This window comes from Trichomycterus rosablanca, chromosome 6, assembly GCF_030014385.1.
Source record: "Trichomycterus rosablanca isolate fTriRos1 chromosome 6, fTriRos1.hap1, whole genome shotgun sequence".
Classification (NCBI taxonomy): domain Eukaryota; kingdom Metazoa; phylum Chordata; class Actinopteri; order Siluriformes; family Trichomycteridae; genus Trichomycterus; species Trichomycterus rosablanca.
The window spans coordinates 32,134,984-32,155,805 of NC_085993.1; the positions used below are offsets into that span (position 1 = coordinate 32,134,984).

A 20,822-nucleotide genomic window follows, 5' to 3' on the forward strand; every position below is an offset into this window, starting at 1 on the left:
TAAATAACTTATTTTATTTAATTTTTTAAAGTTTTAATTTTGACATACATTTTACTCTGCATTTTATATTGTGGCTGTGATATGATGTAATTTTATGTAATACAGTGGTACCTTGTAACTCAACGTCCCCTAAACTCAAAATCTTTGAACACTCAACCTGTTCAGTTTGTTTATTTAATTTTAAATTAACAATGAACAGTTGCTTTGTTCAGTGCATTATTTTACACCAGCCTAAAAAATATGCAGTTCCACGGGACCATGGGACGCATTAACAGGTTTCCCATACATCCTTATGGGAAGAAATACCTTAAAACTCAATGCCTTTTAAACTCAATGCCACTCCCAGAACCAACTGACATTGAGTTTCGAGGTACCACTGTATATGTGCTCTTTAATAAAGTTGGAAAAAAACACGCCGGTCATGAAGCAGCATCTGCATTAGCAGCTCGGTACGGGCAGTAATAGTCACAGGTCCAGAACTTCAGTTAATGTTGCACCACTTTTAGCAGCAATGACCGCAGCTAATCGTATTCTGTCATTTATCCTTTAAATCAGACACACTTTTACCTTACGCTCTCTTTTTTGGTTTAAGTCAAGACCAGGGCAAGACTTCTGTTACAGCCCTTTAGATTATGACACAATGTACTAGGGTGTCCATACAGCCAGTTTTAGGGTGGACAGACCATTTTTTTCATCTGCCTGTCCACAGTCCGGCGCAATGCTTGGACAGACACACATTTGTCCTCCTTTGGAAGATAACTGGATGCTTGTAACGATTATAATTAATTTGCCTGTCAAAAGAAATGACTTGTATTCCAAGTATCACAAGTAGTCTCTAAATGTGGTGAGTACATTCATTAATATGAATCTAATTTTCTAGTTCATTTGTTTGCATCACAATTGTATCAATTAGAGTTTTACTTTTGTATGCTTTAGACATTATCCTGACTACCCACTGTCATGCCCTTTTTTTGGGCTCTGATGTCCATCTTTTTGGGGTTATGAAAGTGGCCATGTTAGGTAGTACAGTGGTTCATTTATTTAAAAAATTATTTCTGAAGCTGAACTTTTTCTGGCTTCAAGGATGATATTTGTGACTATCCTTATCTTTTTTTTTTTTTTTTTTTTTTTTAACTTCAAGCATAAAGTATTTAGGCACAATTTGTGTTGAGCTACAGCTTTAGTCAATGAAACTGCTATGTCAGATGCAAAAAATGTAAGACGTGAGTTTAGATCTAGGTGAAGCTACAACAGATTTTTTTTATTATTATTTTACAGTTTTTGGTGGCAAATATCTGACGTGCAAGACATTTTTACATGAGCATAGTCAATTGTTTTTTAAACAAAATACGAACAATAAGATTCCATACAGATTCCTGCTTTTTTAACACTGTTAAAAAACTATAATTAAAACATAAAACTTGTTTAAAAAAACCCTAACAATATTATCCTAAAGACAGTAGAAAATCATAATTAAAAACATATTTACAAAACTGTTTTGCACAAATCCTTTTTTAAAATATAATCTTCCATAATGTCCACATGCAGGATGTTCAAACAGCACAGCTTCTGGAAGATGACATTTCATTTTAAATCAAAAGCTAAAGGATGGAACCAACATCTATGCTTTTGCAACTATCCCAGATACTAAAGGTTTAGTCCTCCAGTGTGTAATTGGGGTTCACCACCAGTGTAATATCTTCTTCCTGTGCTTCAGTTCCAGAGGACTCAGTGGTACCCTTCAGACCAGACTGAGACAGCTCAATCAGAATGAAGTCCTAGAAAAAAAGATGTTTAACAATTACATACAGTAGTGTTAAAAAAATAGCAGTGATTTTAAAAAAAGTGAATAAAGCACAAAATCATTATAATAACTTTTATTTCCATAAATGCAAATGCACTGAAAATACTACACTTTTAATTCTAAATCAAAACATTAACAAAATTTAGCCAGTTTGTGTTAATTCTTTACAGAAAGTTAAGAAAAATGAATATTAGGCTGTTCAAAAAAATAGCAGTGCAGCATTTTTCTTTAAAAGCTCAAAAAATGTATCTATAACATGAAAAAATGTTTGAGGTTTCACTTTACTTTAAATTACTGAACTAATATTTAGTGGCAAAACAATTGTTTCTGAGATCTGTGTTGCATGGAGTCGATCAACTTCTGGCACCTCTGAACAGGTATTCCAGTCCAGGATGATTAGACTACATTCCACAGTTCTTCTGCAATTTTGGGTTTTGCCTCAAAAAAACTCGCTTCAGATATCAGCCCACAAGTTCTCTATGGGATTGAAGTCAGGGGATTGGGCTGGCCACTCTATTACCTCAATCTTGTTTGTCTGTAACCAAGATGTTTTGGGTCATTGTCATGTTGAAACACCCATTTTAAGGACATTTCTTCTTCGACATAGGGCAACATGATCTCCTCAAGTATTCTGATATATTTAAACTGATCCATGATCCCTCGTATGTGATAAATAGACGTAACACCATCGTATGAGAAACATCCTCATATCATAGTTTTGTACCACCATGCTTTACTCTCTTCACAGTGTACTTTGGCTTGAATTCAGTGCTCAATGGTCGTCTGACATACTGTCTACAGCCACTAGACCCAAAAAGAAAAATTTTGCTTTCACCAGTGCACAAAATGTTGAGCCGTTTCTCTTTGTACCAGTCAATGTGTTCCTTGGCAAATGTTAACCCATTCAGGACACGTCTTTATCTTAACAACGGGACTTTGCAAGGAGTTCTTGCTGGTAAATCGGCTTCACTTAATCATCTTCTGTACTCACTGGTAACTTCAGATGTTCCTAATTCTTTCTGGAGGTGATCATTGGCTGAGTATTTGCCATTTTGGCTATTCTTCGATCCATTTGAACAGTAGTTCCACGCTTCCTTCTGCGTCTTTCAGGTTTTGGTTTTCACTTCAAGGCATTTGAGATCATTTTAGCTGAGCAGCCAATAATCTGCTGCACTTCTCTGTATGTTTTTCCCTCTACTATCAACTTTTTAATCAAAGTATGCTGTTCATCAGAACAATGTCTGGAACAACCCATTTTACCCAGTATTTCAGAAGGAAACGCGCTATGACCAACCTGTGCAACATTTGCCACCCTCCTAAATTAAATAAGGGCCAAAATTGACACACGTTCTTCTGCAGAATGAATGATTTCACCAATTGAACTCCTCACTGCTATTATTTTGAACAAGCCCCTTTCAATCAATGCTTCAATTACTCAGAATGAGTGGCATGCATGTCCTAATTGTTGGGTTTGTTTTGTTTTCATTACTCTACTACACTTTCAAGTCAATTATTTGCTATGTAGAAATAGCATTTCTACTAAAAACAGTGATTTATCAGGTTAATGGTGTTGGACTGCTATTTTTTTGAACACCACTGTATCCATGCAAAATTAAGAAACACCAATAGTACTCGCTGCACCACTGTGCTGCCCTTTAATTACTCCCTTACGGTAATAAAGACCTGTTCACTTACATAATGCACCAGTCTGTGGATGACCTTCTCAATCATAGCCTTCTTACTGATAAGCTCCAGCTCAGATTCAATCTCAGATTCAATCTCCTTCAGGTACCAGTTTATTACAGCACTCTTCTTCAGGGCTGCTTCATCCTCATCTAAACACAAAAACGTTACATGAATAATAGTAGTTCACATTTATTTAGTCATGTGCATGTGTGTTAATGTGGCTTATAATTATGATGCAGGTAAAAGTGATTAAAACCATTCACTTATTTGTGGCAATGATTTGTAATTCTCTTGCCAATGTGAACAGCAAAAACATACAATGACATTATTTTCATCTCGCCCATTCGTTCATAAGTGAAACAACAGGTTCCTGAGTACAATGTTGTTTTACAGCAATTAAAAAAACAACAACAGACTAACTGAAAAGTCAGGTGACATACTGATGCTCCTATTACTGCACTCAGCGATGCTTGTTAGTCATGGTGAAATGGACTACTTGTAAGCATTCATGTAAATGAAGATATTCATCAGATTGCGGAAAAGAGTGTACATTTAAACACCTGTCTTTATCTTAATCTATATTGCTCTGATTTTCCACCAGCTACAGATGCCAACACGCTATCTTTTTTTTTTTTTTTTATATTTTTGTTAATGCATTTTCTCCCTTTTAGCGCGTCCGATTGCGTCATACTTCCTCTCCACCAATGCCGATCCCCGCTCTGATTGAGGAGAACGACGCTAACCCACGCCCCCTCCGACACGTGGGCAGCGGCCTTATGCATTTTGTCACCTACACTTGACCAGTGCAACGCGGATCAGCACTGTGTACGGAGAGACACACCCTGACAGCACTCTTTTCCCGTCTCTGTGCAGGCACCATCAATCAGCCAGCAGATGTCGTAATTGCATTAGTTATGAGAGAGTCCCTATCCGGCTTTAATACCCCACCCCTGTCTGAACAACAGGCCAATCGTTGTTCATGTGGCCGCTCAGCCCATCCGGCAGGCAGAGCTGAGGCTGAGCTGAGATCCCAGCTCTGGTGTTCAGTGTGTGTTTTACCGCTGCGCCACCTGAGCGGCCATAACACTCTTTTCTTTTAATGGAAACTTGGCCGAGGTCATATTATTTTTATATATATATTATATATTATTTTTCTGCCACAGAGTTTGCGTGATGTCTTAACAGATGCCTGTGGCTGTGTCAGCTGATGGGATGGGGTGCTGACTCATTTATTGCAGTCCCTGGCTTGTTCTGAGATTCCTCTTTTTCATATTGTGAAAACCAGGCTAGCGTGTTTTACCGCTGTGCCACCCAAGCGCCCTATAAGACGTTTCAAAGACCAGGGAATACACCGGTTCTCACCTTCTTCAGCATGCCGCAGGTGCAGCACTATGAGGTTGGAGATGCGCTTGTACTCCGCGAATGACAGTCTCAGTGACGGCTTCCCTTTGTGGCTGTCCCCATTAACCCCGTTAGTGTGGTCGTGACCATTCTCATGTCCATTTACAGGGGCTTCCGCATGGCCATTGGGTACGTCACGACCTGTGGTGAAACCAACGCAAGAAAAAAAACATTTTAATACTGGAAAAGTGCTTGACCTCTAAGGTTCTTGATAATTATGGAGTAAAACAAGCCTTTACCGTTTATCTGATTGCCCTCTGCTTCTTCCATGGCTTCCTCTTCCTCCTCTTGGTCCAGGTTAATGTCAGGTGTTTCCACTCGAATTATTGATTTGTTCAGCAGCCTGAAAGCTTCTTTAACGTGTTTGGGTTGTACCTGAAGGACACAAGAGTATGATCATGTCTCAGTCATCATGCGTTATTTGGATGCTACATTTACAGCACAATGTAATAAACGAGGTGTAATTTTATTTGTTTCCAAAGCACACACCTCATCACAACAGTGCATCCGGGCCATGCTTTCAGATAGGCGAATCAGACTCTCCAGCTGGCGCACGGTGATCCTCCAGGCTGACTTTGTGACGCCAGATCCATCTCTCTGTCTCAGACGCTTATACTGCTCCACAATGAAGTCCTCAGACTCCTTGGAGATCTGATCAAACCCAGATAGACAGGTAGATTTAAAGCATATATTCAAATGCTATGCAAAATAACAAATTTTTTGCACATTAGTAAAAAATTATTATGCTATATAAATTTTTTATATTAAAAAATATCTGACAATGGACCTATGTAACAGAGCTTGCCTCTTATACAGTTCGTTTGTTTATTAGGATTTAAAAAAAAAAAATTAATTTTCTCCCCTTTTTCTCCCTATTTAGCGCGTCCAATTGCCCAATTGCGTCATGCTTCCTCTCCGCCTATGCCGATCCCTGCTCTGACCGAGGAGATCGAAGCTAACCCACGCCCCCTCCGACACATGGGCATCAAGCCGTATGCATCTCATCACCCACACATTGACGAGTGTTGTGCCACCTAGCGTTGTGTACAGAGAGACACACCCTAAGAGCACTCTTTCCTCATCTCTGTGTAGGCGCCTCTAATCAGCCAGCAGAGGTCGTAATTGCACCAGTATGACAGAGAGAGACCCATATCTGGCTTAGTCCCGCCCATCTGAACAACAGGGCAATCGTTGTTCATGTAGCCGCTCAGCCTCAGCCGGCAAGGCAGAGCTGAGATTCGATACGATGTATTCGAGATCCCAGCTCTGGTTCCAGCATGTGTTTTTACCGCTGCGCCACCTGAGCGGCGTTTATTAGGATTTTAACGTCATGTTTTACACTTTGGTTATATTCATGACAGAACAGAAAATTGTTACTCATTACACAAGATTCATCAGTTCACAAGTTCATATCAAACACAGTCATGGACAATTTTATATCTCGAATTCACCTCACTTGCATGTCTTTGGACTGTGGGAGTAAACCGGAGCATCCGGAGGAAACCCACACGGACACGGAGAGAACATGCAAACTCCACACAGAAAGGACGCGCACCGCCCCACCTGGGGATCGAACCCAGGACCTTCTTGCTGTGAGGCGACAGTGCTACCCACTTAGCCACCGTGCCTCCCGCCTCTTATACAGAAGCAATAATCAGGGTAGTGTGTGAATATGTTTCACCTTTGGTTTGAACTGACGGGCGAACAGAAGGTATCTACGAATCTCATCCAGGGTGTACAGACGATCGATGGAGCTCTCAATCCTTGAGTGCAAGTCAACTATACGTCTAGCTATGGCATAGTCAGTCACCTGAAGAAAAAAAACAACAGTGACATCAATTATTATTAATGTTAGGATAAACAGAAACAATAGCTTGGATTACAAAATAACATCTGTACTTCTTTTTTGTTTTGTTTGTCCAATCAAAAAGAACATTTCGTGTCTACCGCTAATAGCTAATTGCCAAAACTTTGGACAATGCCAGCTGACATATACACTATATTGCCAAAAGTATTCATTCACCCATCCAAATCATTCAATTCAGGTGTTCCAATCACTTCCATGGCCACAGGTGTATAAAACCAAGCACCTAAGCATGCAGACTGCTTCTACAAACATTTGTGAAAGAATGGGTCGCTCTAAGGAGCTCTGCCACCTGTGCAACAAGTCCAGTCGTGAAATTTCCTCGCTACTAAATATTCCAGTCAACTGTCAGTGGTATTATAACAAAGTGGAAGCGATTGGGAACGACAGCAACTCAGCCACAAAGTGGTAAACCACGTAAAATGACAGAGCGGGTTCAGCGGATGCTGAGGCGCATAGTGCGCAGAGGTCGCCAACTTCAATTGCTAAAGACCTCCAAACTTTATGTGGCCTTCAGATTAGCTCAAGAACAGTGCGTAGAGAGCTTCATGGAATGGGTTTCCATGACTGAGCAGCTGCATCCAAGCCTTACATCACCAAGCGCAATGCAAAGCGTCGGATGCAGCGGTGTAAAGCACACCGTCACTGGACTCTAGAGCAGTTAAAAACCAGATAAAACACCTTTGGGATGAATTAGAGCAGAGACTGTGAGCCAGGCCTTCTCGTCCAACATCAGTGTCTGCGTTTCACAAATGCGCTTCTGGAAGAATGGTCAAAAATTCCCATAAACACACTCCTAAACCTTGTGGAAAGCCTTCCCAGAAGAGTTGAAGCTGTTAAAGCTGGAAAGGGTGGGCCAACATCATATTAAACCCTATGGATTAAGAATGGGACGTAACTCAAGTTCATGTGTGTCTGAAGGCAGATAAGCGAATACTTTTGGCAATATAGTGTATGTGTTGTAACTGTAAAGTGTAAATAGCATAATCTAGCAGTTACATAGCATTGAAGTTTTGACTATTATCAATTTCCAGTGCATATTAACCTTATTCCCAATGTGGTACACTGCCGTGTTCATTTATCAGCTGTCATGTTACATCATTAACAACGTTAATAATTTGAAACATGAAATATTTTGTCTTTATACCGTCTTAATTAAATACAGGTCAGAACGCTTTTGCAAATCCCAGCTTTTTTGAAATTGTTTTAATGTTATTTTGTGGCGAAGTAGGCTTTCAAATTCCTGATTCATGTTGATATTTTATCTGAAGTGCATATGTCTATTAATCAAAGCTGAAATGTAAAATGGACTCAAATATAACACTATTACTGTTCATTCATTTGTTGTCTGTTTTACCACCACTTTAACCAATTCAGTGTTGTAGTGGGTATGATTCACTGGGCAGAAAGTAGGAAACAGCCTGGACAGGTCAGAAGTCCGTCACAAGGCGCAAACACACACACACATTCACACCTAAGGGTAATTTTAGTAGCTCCAATGAACCTGACTGCATGTCTTTGGGCTGCGAGAGGAAACCAGAGCACCCACATAGAAAAGACCCAGACCGCTCGACCTAGAAATTGAACCCAGGACCTTCTTGCTGTGAGGCAACAGTGCAACTCAACAAGCCACTGTGCCACCCATGCTGACATCAATGGACCACTAGTTAAAAAAAAACATTACTGAATTTACATCATGATTCCTGTCTGTGCTCAAGTTCATTAGCCCCTAATATCAGCCTAATATCTTTTGATCAATCCCTATTTTAACTAGCATTTCATGCACATTGTGTGACCTAACACACCCACCTCATTGCAGTCGTCAACCAGAATGAAGAAGAGGTCAAAGCGAGACATGATGGGTGCTGTCAGGTTTACATTCTGCTTCAGTGATCTGGAACGGTCGTAGCGGCCTCCGGTGGGGTTTGCTGCAGCCAAGATTGATGTACGAGCATTCAGTGTGGCCTAGGTTAAAAGACATGAAAGAGACTTAGCCTATTATACCCTTAACAAGTTTGTCCACCTGACTGGTCTTTACTTACAGCAGGAAATTACATATTGCATTTCTGGTGTTGCTTGGGTCTGCAGTGTTCAAATTCAACAGTTTGAATGTTAGCAGAGCCACCTAGCTGGCCGTCCACACAAACAGAGTTGGCTGTGTTTAAATAACGAAAGGTCACCCACCCAGGTTATTTTATTGGGACTGGTCCTGGTGTGTGTGTGGGGGGGGGGGGCTTAGCATGACTCAGCATGTGATATGGTTCTGTGTGGGAACCCAACATTGGCAGGTGATCTGGCTCTCCTTGATCAGTCCAGGAGTTGTGCAAACGGCAGCAATACAATCATCATAATCAGGAATTGGAAATAATTGTGGGATTAAGGGGGGGCACTTTTAAAATGTGCATTAGCCTGTAAGTTACCTTGACTCCTGCTTTTGTGATGGAAATGGTCTGCTGTTCCATAGCTTCATGAATGGCCACCTGATCCCTCGTTTCCATTTTGTCAAATTCATCAATACAGCATACTCCCTGCAGTCAACCACAGCACATTATACAGTCACAGTCAAAGGAAGACATTTATTCAAATGAAATGTAAAGAGAACAATAAAGAGAACAATGGAATTGCTTTATTACAACAGCACCATAAACAAGCTATTATTATGTATTAAGAATCCTATCCTGAATTTTCTATTCATCTTATTAAAAGCAGCTACACATTTACCAGTGCCATATACACAACCAGCCACTTAAATACATTCACCTTCATTGTACATACGTTTAATGGCAATTTTATGAGCCACACCTACCATACAGTTGCGCTATGTTGCTATAGAATTACTGACTGTAGCCCATCTGTTGATTTGTACACTTTACCTCCCGCTCTACCCCATCCATCAGTAAAAAGGACCCCTTACCAGCTAGTTATTATTAAATGATGGAACATTTTTAGCATCGCAAAGGTACAAACATAGTAGTGTGTGCTGTTCTGGTATGAGTGAATCAGGAGTAGCATTGTTATTAGTATTTATAACCGTGCTTACATTTACTGACCTCTTTACTAAGAACACATACCCTGTTAGCACTGGCTGCATGTGTACAGTTAGAGACTAAAGCTTTTTTTAATCATGCAGACTGTGTGCTCATCTTCCTTTAGTCTTTTATTAGTTTTATTAGGATTGTTTGTAATAATTAATCTATTGGGTTTATATTTTATGTTGAGGTGCTACTTTCATCCCAGCATTACAAAAACACTGCTGCACTTGATACACTCTTAGCAGCACAGCACGCATTACCATGTTAAAACAACATTAGTGGCACTTGTTAGTGAGGTCCTATAGGGCCCTCTTTCTATTGAGAATTGAGCTATGATAGGTGTAGCTCACAAAATAGCCAATATATGTATGTAAATCACAGGTGGGCCTAGTAAAGCGGTTGGGCAGTGTTTACTTTGCAGAAGTATGGACTATTATAGCGACAAGATGATGGAGGGGGTTAAACAGTAAATAACATGCTTTAGACACACTGCCACTATGAGATTCTCAAATTTAAAATACCATACGTCTACAAAACAGGTCAACGTTATATACTTTAGCTCTAATTTATCTTTCTGTTTCTCATGTTTTTCTATGTTTGTAGTGTATTTATGGTCTCACGTTGTCGGCCAACATCAACGCTCCGGCCTCGATGACAAACTCATGTGACTCTTCATCCCTGACCACAGCAGCGGTGAGACCAGCCGCACTGGATGCTTTTCCGCTGGTGTAGATTGCACGTGGACTGAACTCTTCCACATGCCTATCACAAATACACAAGACAACCTTATAGAGGCTTGAGAATCACCCCCAAATGTGCATTGCAATGCCTATTTCGTAACAATTGTGCATGTCACGGTCATAAGACACAAGTTATATGCAGTGAATATGATCAGGCGTAAAGAACTAATCAACTGGCATAAGGGCAAAATTAATATGGCCAGACGACTGGTTTAAAGTATCTCTGAAACAGCAAAAAGAGGACACACAGGCAGCCGTGGTAAGTACCCACCGGCGGTGGTCTTGCGAGGGTGATAGCCGATAGGTTGCTAAGCAACAGAGAACCCAGAGGACATATAGCTACTGTGACTCAAATTGCAGGTAACTGCGTAACAACATACACTACATCTATGTAGTCGCAGGCCAGTCAAAGTGCTCATACTAACTCTTGTCCACCCTTGAAAGCACCCATAATGGGCACACGGGTATAAGAACTGGACATTGGAGCAATGAAAGCAGGCTGATTGGTATATACAGTGCCTTGCAAAAGTATTCAGCCCCCTTGAACTTTTCAACCTTTTGCCACATTTCAGGCTTCAAACATAACGATATGAAATTTTAATTTTTTGTGAAGAATCAACAACAAGTGGGACACAATCGTGAAGTAGAACGAAATTTATTGGATATTTTAAACTTTTTTTAGAAATAAAAAACTAAAAAGTGGGGCGTGCAATATTATTCAGCCCCTTTACTTTCAGTGCAGCAAACTCACTCCAGAAGTTCAGTGAGGATCTCTGAATGATCCAATGTTGACCTAAATGACTGATGGTGATAAATAGAATCCACCTGTGTGTAATCAAGTCTCCGTATAAATGCACCTGCTCTGTGATAGTCTCAGAGTTCTGTTTAAAGCGCAGAGAGCATCATGAAGACCAAGGAACACACCAGGCAGGTCCGAGATACTGTTGTGGAGAAGTTTAAAGCCGGATTTGGATACAAAAAGATTTCCCAAGCTTTAAACATCTCAAGGAGCACTGTGCAAGCGATCATATTGAAATGGAAGGAGTATCAGACCACTGCAAATCTACCAAGACCCGGCCGTCCCTCTAAACTTTCAGCTCAAACAAGGAGAAGACTGATCAGAGATGCAGCCAAGAGGCCCATGATCACTCTGAATGAACTGCAGAGATCTACAGCTGAGGTGGGAGACTCTGTCCATAGGACACAATCAGTCGTACACTGCACAAATCTGGCCTTTATGGAAGAGTGGCAAGAAGAAAGCCATTTCTCAAAGATATCTATAAAAAGTCACCTGGGAGACACACCAAACATGTGGAAGAAGGTGCTCTGGTCAGATGAAACCAAAATCGAACTTTTTGGCCACAATGCAAAACGTTATGTTTGGCGTAAAAGCAACACAGCTCATCACCCTGAACACACCATCCCCACTGTCAAACATGGTGGTGGCAGCATCATGGTTTGGGCCTGCTTTTCTTCAGCAGGGACAGGGAAGATGGTTAAAATTGATGGGAAGATGGATGGAGCCAAATACAGGACCATTCTGGAAGAAAACCTGTTGCAGTCTGCAAAAGACCTGAGACTGGGACGGAGATTTATCTTCCAACAAGACAATGATCCAAAACATAAAGCAAAATCTACAATGGAATGGTTCACAAATAAACGTATCCAGGTGTTAGAATGGCCAAGTCAAAGTCCAGACCTGAATCCCATCGAGAATCTGTGGAAAGAGCTGAAAACTGCTGTTCACAAACGCTCTCCATCCAACCTCACTGAGCTCGAGCTGTTTTGCAAGAAAGAATGGGCAAAAATTTCTGTCTCTCGATGTGCAAAACTGATAGAGACATACCCCAAGCGACTTGCAGCTGTAATCGCAGCAAAAGGTGGCGCTACAAAGTATTAACGCAAGGGGGCTGAATAATATTGCACGCCCCACTTTTCAGTTTTTTATTTCTAAAAAAAGTTTAAAATATCCAATAAATTTCGTTCCACTTCACGATTGTGTCCCACTTGTTGTTGATTCTTCACAAAAAATTACAATTTCATATCGTTATGTTTGAAGCCTGAAATGTGGCAAAAGGTTGAAAAGTTCAAGGGGGCTGAATACTTTTGCAAGGCACTGTATGTCAAAAAATGGATCTTAGCTATCAAACCAAGACATTTGATTCTTGTCATGTGATTTCTTACTTGAGGAACTGGCTCTTGGCTGTGCTGGGATCTCCCACAATACACACATTGATGTCTCCTCTCAGAGAAGTTCCCTCCATGGTGGTCTTGGGGACTCCTCCGAACAGCATAAGCAGAATGCCTCTCTTTACTTCGTCATTACCTGTGAACAAACATTTGTTAAATCTATTATCCTTTAAAACACGTGTCAAACTCAAGGCCCTCAAGGCAAATCCGGCCCACCACGTCATTTTATGTGACCTGCGAGAGCTTAAAAGACGTATGATAATTTAACGTACTTATAATTTAATGGGACACCTGGGGTGAAGTCAGTAGCGTAAACAATAATAAATAGAAGTTAATTCTCTTGCAATCCAATACAGAATCATCGTCTGTAAGTAGTAGTCTTTTATATTCAGTTGCTTGTAAATGTTTAGCGAGTATGTTACAGCGCTTCAGTTACGAATTTAATTCCGTAATTAAATACAGTTATTACTGAAAAACTCTTAGCGAGGGCAGAACAATTGTCTTAAAATACACTGTAATATTGTACATAAACTGCATCTCCCACAATGCATGCCGATTTTGTGACCGCATCCCGCCACTAGATGATGTTGAGAAACATTTACAAATAATTCCAAAATGTACAAGAAGAGAAAATTGAAGCAGAAGGAGGAAATTTAATGAAAGATGAGAAAGTGAATACAAGTTTGTGCTTAAAAAAAAACCCGGTACGTCTCTTGTGTTATGAGGCCGTGTCTGTGGTAAAGGAGTACAATATAAATGCAGATATACATTATAAATATACAATATAAATTTGGCATTTTGACACCAAACACAGAATTTAGCCTCCAAGAAAAACAACAAATTGTCCAAGACTCAAACGGCAGACTGCAATCACAGCAGGATACCTTACAATCGGCCCTTTGAGGGCCACCATAATGCAGATGTGGCCCTCAGTGAAAATGAGTTTGACACCCCTGATTTAAAAGATTCTAGACATCAGTCAGAAGGTTCTGCATAGCATGATCGTCTTAACCATCCTTAACTAGCATTATACATACTCCACCAGCTGATTTAGAAACCGCCAGGAGTCAGAATCAACTTGACGACACTTAATTATACTACTAATAAAATAAAGCTATCGCTATGCAGTTATTTTTTTAGATTTATTTAAAACTGCCAGTCATGTAGATTTAAGATTTTTCCTGTCCCTGCATTATGAATGTACCTTGCTTAATATTCAGTGATTTATTCAAAAAAATTGAACATAAACCTAAAAAATCGTATAGAATACGTTTATGAGTATATTAAGCCTGAACCTGTGAACAGGTGCTGGAAATGTTGAGGGGTTCATGATCCTAGTTTTGCTCCACACATTAACTTTACAGCAGTTATTAGTAAGAAGGTGAGAGACTGTATATGACTAACCATGGATGGTGGGGAAGAGGCTGGTGCACAGATTGTGGTACAGGTTCTTGTCCTGGCTCATCTCAAACACTTTATCCCACTCCTTTACCGACATCTGGTTCTTAATGCTCTCGGCGGTCTGCTCCTCATCCCGGATCTCCTTACCGCCAAACTAAATGCAACAAAACTAGTTTAAACTGCGTTTTCCAGCGTGGTTGAACGTCTTGATTATTGAACGTGTGATTAAATCTTACCCTGGGATTGGTGGGTGCCACATGACAGGCCAGGAAAGCCAGTTTGTAAGAGAGCTCCCGAACTCCGAGAGCTTTGAGGCCGCGTAGACCCTCATTCTCATAGCCCTGAGCTCCGGCTGTACGAGAACTGGTCTCTGCACGAACACCTGAAATAGTCACACATAAATGCTCCTGCATCTCATTCGTACATTCATCTTCAGTTCACCACATTATCCTGATCAGGTCTGCAGTGGCTTTGGAGCCTATCCAGAAATACTAGGTTAATATGCAGCATCAAATATGTTTCTAATTATAGACAACACACCTAAAAAAATTAATGCATGTGTGTTAATCATCCTCTATTTTTTTAATAGACGAGACTTTGCTGGTTTTATACATTATGTGACTAAAAGTATGTGGACACTGCTTTCAAAGATTAAGTTTATGTGTTTTAGTAACATATATGGCTAACTGATATATAAAATAGGGCAGTGGTAGCCTAGTGGGAAGAGCTTTATACACAAGCTCATACCAAGCAATGCATAGTGTATACCCACTCTGTTAACCCTACCATATGCACAAACTTGGCATGTCTACTGATTACAGCCCTAAATCACTGTGTGAAAAACTGCCCAACATTAACTTATTAGCCTGCAAATTCTGTTTAAGTAGGAAGTCAGTACCTGGTGTTGCAAGCTGGGATACGTCAGGCACAACAATAAGGCAGCCAATGAAGTCACACTTATCACCAGCCTGTGCTGACTCCACTGCCTCCGCCCGCAGGATTATCTCCATACTCCGGGGAATGGAACCACGTGGCAACTCGGCCTGTGTCTCCTGAATCCGCACCTGATTGCCAGGAAAACAAAATACCTCAGCATCAGAAGCCCCAGGAGTTCTTTTTTCATTCTTGCAGGTGCTGGGCAACACCTTGTGCTTCACTCGTGCCCATGTCTAGATGCAAATGTAAAAAGGCTCAATGATTGAGCCACTGACTCTTAAACTACATTTATTACAAAAAAATAACCTTCTAACCTTCTGGAAGTCGATGAACTTGGACTTGTTGGTGTCTAGCAGGAAGCGGCGGCGATTGTTGCACACTGGATTACGACAGATGCTCGGCTGTGTGTATTTAAACTGCTGCTCCACATCTTTGATGAGACTCTGGCAGTCAAGACACAGGAAGGTTCCACTCACCAGCTCTGGGTGCACTGGGTGGGTGCGTACCACCTGACCACTGATACGTACCAGAGAGCCGATGCGCAGCGTGGTGAGCTCTCGGATCCTGGAGAATCACACAAGCAAAATGGAAAAGAACATTTTTCAGTTTAGAGCTGACTTTCATCTACTTCAAGATTTGCATGAGTGGGAGGCGAGGCACATTTACTTAAAATGTATGTAAGTTAGTATGACCTTAATATCACAATATATAAACCACATTTCTGACAAAATCGGGATGCTCTGTAAAACGCACAAAGAAGAATGTGTAATTTGGAACCATGATTGGGTATACAAGCATGATCCACTAAAGCAGCAGTCTTTACTAATAAAATAATTTAGCCTTTCACCATCTACTGTTCATTATATTGTTAAAAGATTCAGGGAATCTGGAGATAATTCAGTCTGTGCATTATCAGCTCTCGGACTGCATTGCATTAAAATCGTCATGCTTCTGTGAAAAACATAGGCTCTGTAGTACTTCTGAAAACCTTTATCACTTAACACAGTCTACCGCTGCATTAAATAATGCAACCTCGAACTCTATTAGACATAGAAAAAGCTGTACATCAGAAACACCTCTGAGTTCTTTGTGACTCGTTAATCAATGTTATTTTTTTTATTGCTGTTACAGTTTACTTTTGTATGTTTTGAAAAATGTGAGGATGTTCCAACTTTTTCCCCAATAGTTTACATATAAATAGCTATTATTTCCCTCATATTGATTCTACTTACTTGTGCCTGGTTGGCAGGTCCTGAATGGCCACGTAAAATTCCTTGGCTACTGGAACATTCCCATGATCCTTGGCAAAGTTGCGGACAGCTCGACACAGATATGGATAGATTCTACCAGTACAAATATAAACAAGTCCAGTTAGTTATATTTCATTTTTTCAGGCATGTGCTACATATATATATATATATACAGGTCCTTCTCAAAAAATTAGCATTTTGTGATAAAGTTCATTATTTTCCATAATGTAATGATAAAAATTAAACTTTCATATATTTTAGATTCATTGCACACCAACTGAAATATTTCAGGTCTTTTATTGTTTTAATACTGATGATTTTGGCATACAGCTCATGAAAACCCAAAATTCCTATCTCAAAAAATTAGCATATTTCATCCGACCAATAAAAGAAAAGTGTTTTTAATACAAAAAAAGTCAACCTTCAAATAATTATGTTCAGTTATGCACTCAATACTTGGTCGGGAATCCTTTTGCAGAAATGACTGCTTCAATGCGGCGTGGCATGGAGGCAATCAGCCTGTGGCACTGCTGAGGTGTTATGGAGGCCCAGGATGCTTCGATAGCGGCCTTAAGCTCATCCAGAGTGTTGGGTCTTGTGTCTCTCAACTTTCTCTTCACAATATCCCACAGATTCTCTATGGGGTTCAGGTCAGGAGAGTTGGCAGGCCAATTGAGCACAGTAATACCATGGTCAGTAAACCATTCACCAGTGGTTTTGGCACTGTGAGCAGGTGCCAGGTCGTGCTGAAAAATGAAATCTTCATCTCCATAAAGCTTTTCAGCAGATGGAAGCATGAAGTGCTCCAAAATCTCCTGATAGCTAGCTGCATTGACCCTGCCCTTGATAAAACACAGTGGACCAACACCAGCAGCTGACATGGCACCCCAGACCATCACTGACTGTGGGTACTTGACACTGGACTTCAGGCATTTTGGCATTTCCTTCTCCCCAGTCTTCCTCCAGACTCTGGCACCTTGATTTCCGAAAACAGTACTTTGGACCACTGAGCAACAGTCCAGTGCTGCTTCTCTGTAGCCCAGGTCAGGCGCTTCTGCCGCTGTTTCTGGTTCAAAAGTGGCTTGACCTGGGGAATGCGGCACCTGTAGCCCATTTCCTGCACACGCCTGTGCACGGTGGCTCTGGATGTTTCTACTCCAGACTCAGTCCACTGCTTCCGCAGGTCCCCCAAGGTCTGGAATCGGCCCTTCTCCACAATCTTCCTCAGGGTCCGGTCACCTCTTCTCGTTGTGCAGCGTTTTCTGCCACACTTTTTCCTTCCCACAGACTTCCCACTGAGGTGCCTTGATACAGCACTCTGGGAACAGCCTATTCGTTCAGAAATTTCTTTCTGTGTCTTACCCTCTTGCTTGAGGGTGTCAATGATGGCCTTCTGGACAGCAGTCAGGTCGGCAGTCTTACCCATGATTGCAGTTTTGAGTAATGAACCAGGCTGGGAGTTTTTAAAAGCCTCAGGAATCTTTTGCAGGTGTTTAGAGTTAATTCGTTGATTCAGATGATTAGGTTAATAGCTCGTTTAGAGAACCTTTTCATGATATGCTAATTTTTTTAGATTTGAGGTTTTCATGAGCTGTATGCCAAAATCATCAGTATTAAAACAATAAAAGACCTGAAATATTTCAGTTGGTGTGCAATGAATCTAAAATATATGAAAGTTTAATTTTTATCATTACATTATGGAAAATAATGAACTTTATCACAATATGCTAATTTTTTGAGAAGGACCTGTATATAGCATTACTCACTCTTGATATAGACCTATTATTTCCATATATCAATAGTTCTCAGACTGAAAAAACCTCTGTAAGTGTAAGAGCTGACATCATTCTTACCTTTTCTAAAAAAATGAATTTGACAAACAAAACTGTGTGACAAACAGGCTGTAATAAAGTGTCTACATAGCCTAGACAGTAAATTAATAATAATAACTTTCTGATCTATAATTACAATTAAACGACTAACAATATTACCTTCTATTTTATTACAGGGTATAAACGAACCCCACCTTAGTGGGGAAGCTAACATTAGAAAGTAAAAAAGTAAAAATGTAATTTCATACCTGTAGAACTCCTCCTGAATGGTAGTTGCCAGTTCTTGGTTAAACCCCTCCAAGTCAGTAAAGCTCACCAGCAGTGTGTTACGCTCTGGTCGAATCAGTTCTTCTGCATCTCGCAAATACTTCAGCTCACCATCACTATTGTGGAACCTGGAGAATACAAATGTACAAGTATCGTTGTTTAAATAAACAGGGTGGTAATGTAAGCCCAGCGTGGTTGTTGATGGGGTAAAGACTTTAAATTTACATTTCCATCTACATTTCTTTATTACCTCCAGATTAGTAATAAAGAAGTGTAATTATCATATGAATTAGTTTGTTCACAAATGGAATTTGTGATTTTACGAAGTAATTTGTACTTTAAACCAGTTGCCACAATTAAGACTGGAATATTATATATTAGCTGAAATATTTTAATCCAAAAAAAACAATTTGCAGTTCAAAATAGTTAGAAAAGTTCTAAAAATTCTAATATTAAATATTTCTATTAAAACATCTGTTAAAACATTATTAAAAACCTGTTTACAAGGTCAGTGAAATAGTGTCATTCATTCTGTAACTGTTTAGCTAGGAAGTTTATGAATGTGTTTATTTCCTTTTAAACTTCCAGCTGCAATAAATGTTAATGTTAACATGTAACTAATACTTCAGTAATTAAAAACAAATAGAATAATAGACATTTATATTTAGCATGCAATATTGCAAGTGCACTGATGAATGAGAAAGTGATGCTTTAAATGTGCATCTTAAAGATGATCACAGGAAAAGATGGCAGCCTACAAGCCAATGGCAATACAAAGTGACAGATTATTTTGGTGGTTCTTATCTACATTTGACTTAAGTATTTAGAAAATGACATCAGACTACTGTTTCAGACAGGCCATCTTTTAATGAATGTGGCCAAACTAGCCCTATTTATATGGGCAATTTCAGTCCACATAGGCCAACTGTAGTTAATCATAATTGCTTAATTTATTTTATAGCCCATAACACAATGTGGGATAGTATTATAGTTCCTTCTACAGTATTAAATTAATATTTAAGGTAATGACTTGCAAATTCTTAGAAAATACACAATACACAAACATAATAAATTAATGGTATAAAAATAAATTATTAAATAATTTAAAATATTTTCATTTTCATTTTCAAAATACACTTTTATAAGTAGATAAATGGTTTAAGCAGTTAGGAAAAGAACAGTTGCAGAAATAACTCTCTTCCTAATCTTTAGCTTTCATACCATACATATAGAAAACAAACTTAACTATGTTTTTTAAGTTATGAATATAATAATATAATATAACTAGCAATTACACATTAACACACTGATTGATGTAACTGATTCTGACATCTGTTGATCTATTCGACCATACTTTCCACACTGCATGAACTAAACTTATACACTAAGCATTCAGTAGCATTACTCACTCTTCCAGAAATGCCTGGAATAACTTCTGACACTTCTCGGCTAGTTCATCCTTCACCATTTGACCAGCATTTTCCATCGTAGGTTCCCCAACGTCCATATTCACTAATCTGTTATTACAAAGTTATAACCAAACACGAACTTCTCTTCCTTCACTTTACAGCCGCACCGCAAACAACGCTGCACGAGTTCTGCAGGAGGATTTTCGCGCGAAAGAATAACCCACGTGATCATTTTCCCGCCACCAGCAGCCAACCAGTTATTAGCTTTTTGCTGTTTTGATTTTGATTGGACAACGACGACCTCATTCTGTTCGAGCGTTGCTATGGTGTTGTGACGTCGGGTCGGAGTTTTGAGCCAAGAAGAAAGAGAAACAGACATGGCTGCTTAGCTCATGCTCAGCTCATGCTGTCCCAGAACCACATAACAAGATTCACTTAAAACACGTTCATTGGTAGTTCTTACAATATCTAACAAGCATTTTAGTGAACTCACATTTTAGAGGAACTAAGAACGGTAACACTATGTGTGGACCAAACTTGTCATGTGTTCAGACATCCCAAGTTGCAAAAACGCATTTCAGGGAGGTACCCCCGGACAAGGGGGCAAAAAAGCTAGAAAATCTCTCGCATACACCAAAGGATATGGGTGATAACAGAACTTTTAGGAGCTGCTACCTGAGCTACTTAGCTAACTTCGTGTCACAAACACATTAATGTGTACTACAAAGTGCACTACAGAGTGTGAAAGATAATAGATTTATGTTCCCTATATAGTGCACTAGATTGTATATTAGAAAATAATTTATGTTCCTTACTTAGTGCACTAGATAGTGTACTAGATAATAGACTTATGTTTCTTACATAATGCTTTAGGTAGCGTATTAGTTAACGGATTTAGGTTCCCTACATAGTGCACTAAATTGTATATCAGATAACGGATTTATGTTTCCTACATAGTGCACTAGATAGTATTTTAGATATGAATTATGTTCCCTATGTAGTGCACTAGA

General features: G+C 39.7%; 1 protein-coding gene across 1 annotated transcript; it reads right to left on the reverse strand.

Annotated features, from left to right (window-relative positions):
- Positions 1 to 1,245: 1,245 nt before the first annotated feature.
- Positions 1,246 to 19,981, reverse strand: mcm6 (minichromosome maintenance complex component 6). Its single transcript, XM_062996850.1, has 17 exons — positions 19,813 to 19,981; positions 18,385 to 18,531; positions 16,287 to 16,397; positions 15,369 to 15,618; positions 15,017 to 15,182; positions 14,355 to 14,500; positions 14,122 to 14,272; positions 12,712 to 12,853; positions 10,408 to 10,549; positions 9,176 to 9,283; positions 8,565 to 8,720; positions 6,573 to 6,701; positions 5,381 to 5,542; positions 5,131 to 5,266; positions 4,853 to 5,032; positions 3,500 to 3,639; positions 1,246 to 1,778 (listed from the first exon to the last, which is right to left on the reverse strand). The coding sequence occupies exons 1-17, from the start codon at positions 19,908 to 19,910 to the stop codon at positions 1,656 to 1,658; spliced, it is 2,487 nt and encodes an 828-aa protein (XP_062852920.1). The 5' UTR covers positions 19,911 to 19,981; the 3' UTR covers positions 1,246 to 1,655.
- Positions 19,982 to 20,822: the final 841 nt, after the last annotated feature.

What these genes read in the sequence shown, in the direction of transcription:
- mcm6 (XM_062996850.1), bottom strand. Translation starts at nt 19,910, where the DNA reads ATGGACGTTGGGGAACCTACGATGGAAAATGCTGGTCAAATGGTGAAG. An exon ending in TTCCAGGCATTTCTGGAAGA is followed by an intron (nt 18,532 to 19,812) that starts GTGAGTAATGCT and finishes TGTATTCTCCAG; the next exon opens with GTTCCACAATAGTGATGGTG. An exon ending in TGGTTGACGACTGCAATGAG is followed by an intron (nt 6,702 to 8,564) that starts GTGGGTGTGTTA and finishes TTTTTTCTTCAG; the next exon opens with GTGACTGACTATGCCATAGC.